The following is a 7,299-nucleotide window of genomic DNA, read 5'->3' on the forward strand; positions in this document are numbered from 1 at the left end:
GTTACCCAAAATGGACCTCTGAGTTGCCTTCTACTTCCACTCAATATGCGTGCAAGGAAAAACGTATTCGGTTTTATATTTAGCTTTAATGAAACATTATTAAATGTACATGTTACAAAAATGCCAGTGTTTTAGATTTCTATGTACCTAAGTTTAAGTTCCAGCTCAGCCACTTCCTAGCTTAGGCAAGCTGCAGAACCAATTTTCTTAGCCCCTCTCTAAGCCTCAATTTCCTTATCTGAAAATGAGGTATAGCAATGTTCCCTACTTTGTGGCATTGTCATGAGGATAAACTAAAAAAATACCCATAAACTGTTTAGTTTCATGCCTCAGCCACAAGTGTACAGCAAATGAAAACTATGCTTATTCATAAAATATCTTGTCCACTATAAATTCATCACAATTAAACTAAAGATAATATAGAAAATATATAATGTTCAAGGTACAAGTAGACTTCTCTCAAAGAAGAGATATAATCCTTAAAGTTTCCTGTTAATATTTTGGTTGTTAATTTTAATCAAATCATATTTTTCTGATATCCTATTTCTATATTATTGTATTAGTCAAAAATAATATATATTCATTTATAAATCTTTTAATTGATAGATAAAATTGCATGTATTTAGCAGCTACAACATGATGTTGTGAAGTATATATACATTGTGGAATAACTAAATCTAGCTAATTAACATATGCATTACCTCACATAGTTAATTTTGTGGTGAGAACACTTTACATCTCCTCTTTTAGCATTTTTCAAGAATACAATATATTAACTACAGTCACCATGTTGTCCAGTAGAGCTCTTAATCCTCCTATCTAAATGAAATTTTGTATCCTCTGACCACCATCTACCCAAACCACCTACCCCCAACTACCCCAGCTCCTGGTAACCACCATTCTACTCTCTTTTTCTATATGATCAACTTTTATAGATCCCACATATAAGTGAGATTATGTGGTATTTGGTTTTCTGTGCCTGGCTTAATTCACTTAACATAATGCAATGAGATATTACCTCATGCATTTTAGAATAGCTATTATTAAAAAGACAAAAAATAACAAGTATTGGCAAGGGTATGGAAAAATTGGAACCCTTGCAAACTGTTGGTGGGAATGTAAATGAGTACAGCCATTATGAAAAACAGTATGGAAGTTCTTTAAAAAATTAAAAATAGAACTATCATATGATCCAGCAATCTGACTACAGGGTATAAAAAAATTTTTAATGTCTGAATATACAAGTTTAAAATGTTTGAGCATGTGGGTGACATAATGATATAAATGAGACTCAATAAATAAAAGTATAACACAATACGCTCGCACCTGAAACATACCTTTTCTTAATATCCTATTCCAAATTTCCAGTTATGAAAAATGTGGCACCAAGTTGTAATTTCTTTAAATCACATTTATGAATTCAATAAGCAACTTTTTAAAAAATCACACATTTAAAGAGAAAAATGATAATTTTCTGATGAAACACTAGAATTAGTTATTCAAACCACAAAATAGAAATATGTACAAAGTTTGAAAACATTGTAAATGTTGTACGCAAATTAAGAAAATGAAAACTAATAGGAATCATTGTTGCTTAGGGCTCCAGTCAGATAAAAGGCATGTGTACAATTGAAGCACAATGAGTAAGGGGGGGAGTCAGATTACATAGGGCCTTATAGCCTATTGAAAGTATATTGGCTTTTTTACACTGAGTGACATGTGAGCCATGGTAGAGATCTGAGGAGGCAAGTGACATGATGTTCATGTTTTAAATGGATAATTTTTCTCTGTTGGGAATGTACTATAGAGGGTCATGGGTGGAAGCAGGGAGACCAATCAGGAATTGTGGTAGTCCTAACAGTCCTACCATTATTGCAGTAATTCAAGTAAAACTTCAACTAGTGTAGTACAGTGGAAGTGGTAAGAAAGGGTCAGCTATTTCAAGTACCTTACTTTGAAGGGAGAGCCAGTAGGATTTCTTAATGAACTGAATATGGAATATAAGAGAGAGAGAAAGAGAGAGAATAGTGAAGGACTAATCCACAGTTTCTGACCTAAGTGGATGGATGGAGATACTGTCAACTGAGAAGGAGAAAACTTTTGGAGGAGCAGGTTTGGATGGGAATATCAGCAGTTCAGTTTGGTATACATTATTTTGAGGGGTCTACTGAACATCCAAAGAGAGATATTGATTACAAAGTTAAATATGAGTCTGAAGTTCAGATGTGAGGACTAAGCTGGAGATAAATTTAAGAAGTGTGAGCATACAAATGGAATTTAAAGCCATAGGACTGATTGCAAACAACAAAGAAGGTGGTGTAGATAGAGAAAAGAAGATGTCCAAGAACTGATCCCTGGGCCTCTCCAACATTTAGAGGTTGAGGACAGAAGGGGGAATCGTCAAAGAAGATTGAAAAGGAACAGCCTAAGAGGTAAGAGGAAAACCAGATGAATGCTGAGGAAACAAAAAAAAGTATTTCAAATTAGAGAGAATGATCAACTGTATCAAATGCTGCTGATAGGTCAATTAAGATGAAAACTGAGAATTGACCATAGAATTTAGCAGCATGAAGAGCTTTGGTGACACTGATAAGAACAGTTTTAATGGAAAGGTGGGATAGAACCTTGGCTGGAGTGAATTTAGGAGAGAAAGTGAGAAGAGAGCAACTGGAAACAGTGTATATAAACAAAATTATTGTGAGGTGCTTTGCTTCAAAGGAGAGTAAATAAAAGGAGTGGTAGCTAGCCATAGAGATAGGGTCAAGAGAAGGTTTTTGTAAGATGGGACAACATGTTTGTATGTTGCTGGGAATGCTAAAACAGAGCAGAAAATTATTGGAGCAATATCTGTGAGTAGGTGAAAAGGAACAGGATCTTATATACAAGTGGAAAGGTATGGACATGAAAAGTTCATCTATGGTGACAGGAAGCAAGACAGACTATGTGAGTGTAGATACTGAAAGTTAGGTAGGCCCAGTGCGGTGGCTCACACTGTAATCCTAGCCCTCTGGAGACCAGCCTGAGTAAGAGAGAGAACCCATCTCTACCAAAAACAGAAAAAATAGCCGGGTGTGCTAGCACACGCCTTGTAGCAGGAGGATCTCTTGAGCCCAAGAATTTGAGGTTGTAGAGAGCTATGATAACATCACTGCACTCTAGCCTGGGCAACAGAGTGAGACCCTATCTCAATCAATCAATCAATCAATCAATCAATAAAAGTTAGGTAGATGTGGTGGTGGGAGCCTACGGAAGTTCTCTCCTGATTTAATTTAACTCAGTAAATTTAGCAGCAAAGTCATCAGCAGAGAATAAAGATGGGGAAGAGTTCTAAGTTTGAGTGGCAAAGTAAAGGTGTCAAATAGTCATGTGGAGTATAGTTGAGGGAATGGAGTAGGAACATATAAAATGATTGTCTAAAAACACAAGAGCCCACTTGAAGCTTCAGAAAAGGAATCTGTGTCAGAATCATTAATAGGAGAAATCCTGGATTAGAATAGGCAAAACCTGGAGGACAGGAGGAAGATCAGTTAGGAGACTATTTCAGTAGCCACAAAAAACAATTAGAGAGGAATATTGTCTAAAGTAGGGCAAGAACAGCTGGAGGATAACTGAGGACACAGATATAACAGTTGTTATTATACAAAAGCAGAACCAATGGGATTTGACAAGCAATTAGAAGTAACTGGGAAAATGAATGGAGTGGAAGATGGTGCTGTAGTGTTGTGCTTAGAACTGGATATGGCAATGCCACTGATGAACTCAGGGAACTATTTCTATACTGCAAAAAGTTGTAACCAAATTGGTCAGCAACTTAAAGCTGTAAGTATAATTTCTGAGTAAAGAGAACAAAGATTTAAAAAGATTAAAAATTTATAATCTCAAGGAATATTTCTATTTTTGTTGTCATTGTTGTTTTTGTCAATTAAGACAGGACAACAGAGGGGCATCTAGGTGATCAGGAACTATTAACGACTGAAAAAAGAACAGGGCTTATTTGGTAAAGAAAGGGAATGCTACAAACGTTTAAAAAATTGTTTATATGGAAAGCTTAGGATGGGAGGCGGGTGAGGGATAAAAAGTTACCTATTGGGCACAATGAACACTACTCTGGTGACAGGCAGAGTTAAAGCCCTGACTTTAAGCATTATACAAGGTGTCCATGTAACGAAAACATTTTGTACCCCCTTAATATTTTAAAATTAAAAACAAAGAAAGCATATACACGAGGCACTATTTTAGTAATATCATTTCATTTGATCCTAAAAATAACTATATTAAATATATCCTCTTGTATCTTTTTACAGTTAAGAAAAATAAAATTTAGAGAACTTACATAACCTTCACAAGGTGATGCGATTAAGGTCAAAGCCAGAAGTCAAACCCAAGTCTGAATGACCCCAAAGTTCAAGTTCTTAACCACTATACAATACATGCTCTGTAAAATTAAAGGCCTTGGAACAGTAGTATAGGTTGTTTAGCTTCCAAGGAAAATTTCAGAGTTAAAGATCTTAGAGGTGGAATTGTTCCAAAGAATGACACAATCCAAGGTGTGGTCTGAAGTTCAGGAAATTTCACCCCAAAATATGACTCCTTGGTATAAAGAGTATCTTGAATGAAAGGCCCTTAGAGATCAACAGGCCCTTCAAGAGGTGCTCCCTCTATCTGCATAACCAGATGGACTCAAAAGAACAACTAACTTCCGTTCCCTGTTATCTCAATATATTATAGGGAAAAAAAAGATCAAGATTGCAACCAGACCCGACCCAAATCATTTTAAATATAATACCGTCTCTCGGGTTAATTTAATTTGCAAAGAGATCATTTACAAGTCAATCTGTTTACCCCATCCATTCATCCTCCCTAGCAACCATTTACTGCCCCTAAACAGAATTACCTATATTCCTCATCGCCCCTCCCTTCTAAAAGGACGGTACAAAAATATCTGGATCCCATTGGGATACTGGGTAATCACTCTGTGATTCTCCCCATGCCCATGGTAATAAACTTCTTCCTTTTATTAATCTCCCTTAATTGTGAGTTGATCTTTCAGCAAACTTTTGGGATAAAGGAAAAGTTTCCCCTTACCCCCACAAGTCATACCTATAATTAGCTAAATATACAAATGCAGAGGTTAGAGTTTAGGATATCATGAAACTAAGAGCAAAAATGTATTGAAGGGGTTATCAACATAGTAGTTGAAGTCACCAAAATGAATAGCAAGGGAAAAGGACAAATGGATAGCCAGGTGCTATCATCATCAAGGAAAGTCAGCAGGTAACAGACTTCACAAGGGAAAAGGTTGTTGAAAGATGGTTCAAAAAAGATGGCATGGAGCTAGCAGCAAGAAAAAGGGTACACCATGGGACTAGGAGGAATAGTTGAAGAGGGTGAAAATGCCAGGACTTGTTCCAGGGGAAAAGCTAAATGCCAGTTGTGGCTAGACAGAAGGAATAATCAAGGAAAAGTTTAAAGATAAATGGAATTTTTGTTTGTATACTTACAACAACTTTCAACAAATATATCTATTAAAGGCCTACTAACTCCTCTAGGTGCAGGAGAGAAATTACAGGGGTGGAGAAAGGGGTAGTGGACAAGATGTTCCACAGTAGGCAGAGTAGACAGATCTAGATTTCACAGATCTTAAGCTTTTATTTTGGTGTAAGGGGACTTTTGAAACTCTTGTAGACTCTAACTATAGATAAATGGACATCCACAGAAAACTTATGGTGATAAGTGGGATAGAATTTTAAATGAATTGAATCATGAATCAGGATCTCCAGTTCTTCTCTGGTCAAGCTAGCCAGCATAATATGGCCCAGTGCTTCATTTCTCCCCTCTTCTACCATAAACTGCTGAATACTCAAAATATTATTTGATAACCTAAGAAATAATTTAGACTACAAGCTATAAAACATAAGAAACATACTAGAAAATGGAGGTTGTATGACTGTTGCTAATAGAACAAACCTGGATAAATTAATTTCTCTGTTCCCTCTACTGTCTCTTAGCCTCTGCTCTTCCAATTCTACTTCGCATACCCAACAAGAGGCCTTGTGCTGTTTTCAGCAAAGTGGATATAGGCCTGTTTTGCTTTATAGAAACAGGCGCACAAATTAGTTAATTGAAAAATTGATTCAACGTGCCAGAGACTACTAAAATTAGAGAACAAAGATAAATAAAACTGCCCCTACTTTTAGGAGTTCATAGTGGAAGAGATAGACAGTTAAGGGTGTTTTAGCTCAAAAAACAGATACTTTGGCAGATAGTTCTATTGTATCAACAAGTTTCTGGTGTCTGCTTTACATAATATAAACACAGTCTACACAAACACACCTACTTAAAAAACCTAGTGCTATTCGAGGCACACACATTTTAAAATTACAATAAAATTAGGCATCTAACTTACCATCATTTTTTCAAAGAGATCCAGTACTTCCTTTTCTGACAAATTCATGGATCGTTCATCATATAATGGCTGAGCTGCAGGAAACTCACTCATCGCGACTTGAGAATCAATAGGATGTTGAATAAGAGGTTTTTCTTTTTTGACAGTAGATTTTCTAAAACTTGTAATTCGGTCACGCTGCAAACAACAACAACAAAAAAGTCCTAAGAAAAAGATCAAGAACCACGAACATGAAGAACTGAAACATCAAAATGGCATTTAGTATAATATATATCATTATCATCTTTTGACAAAATGTTATTTTAAGCAGCAAGCTCCAGTTAGAGATTGTACTATTTTGAAACCTGAAAGTAGCTCTTCAGCCTCAGAAGTCTGGCAGTGAAAAGTATTCCTCAAAAGTAAAACTTATTCCCTTGTCATTTCTGTTTTGCACAGTAAGTCTGTAAAAAAAAGTCTCGGATCAAAGTCCTGCGGGTTGTTTCAGGGAGAATGTGTCTTTGGTGGCAACTTTAAAACTATGAAAAAAAGAGAAAAAATAAAATAAAAAGAGCCACTGATACCTAATTCTAAGGGAAAATTATTGCAATGTTTCTCTTCTTCAAAGTGGCAAAAGTGGCGATAAGTATATGTGAAAAATCTGTCAGTGTAGCAGTAGAGTAGTTAAGAGCATGGACTCTAAAGCCAGACTACCTGGATTAGAATGCAGGCTTTGCCATTTACTAGCTGAGTAACCCTGTGAACAGTCTCTCTCTGACTGTTTCCTCATCTCTGAAATAAAGATAATCACATTACTTACACCATAAGGTTATTGTGAGATTTAAATAAGTTAACATGTTTATTGCCCTCAACTGCTATTTATTATTATTGCTGTTGTGACTATTATTATTTTCCCC

The 7,299-nt window shown here is 35.9% G+C and overlaps 1 protein-coding gene across 1 annotated transcript in view; it reads right to left on the bottom strand.

Moving 5' to 3' along the window:
* Positions 1-7,299, bottom strand: part of DIAPH2 (diaphanous-related formin 2) — a 914,924-nt gene that overhangs the window by 859,572 nt on the left and 48,053 nt on the right. Inside the window, exon 3 of the mRNA XM_012650030.1 lies at positions 6,407-6,583. Coding sequence (XP_012505484.1) covers positions 6,407-6,583 — 177 coding nt within the window. The remainder of the gene's footprint in view (positions 1-6,406; positions 6,584-7,299) is intronic.

The sequence above is a fragment of the Propithecus coquereli genome, unplaced genomic scaffold (assembly GCF_000956105.1).
Source record: "Propithecus coquereli isolate 6110/MARCELLA unplaced genomic scaffold, Pcoq_1.0 Scaffold31, whole genome shotgun sequence".
NCBI lineage: Eukaryota > Metazoa > Chordata > Mammalia > Primates > Indriidae > Propithecus > Propithecus coquereli.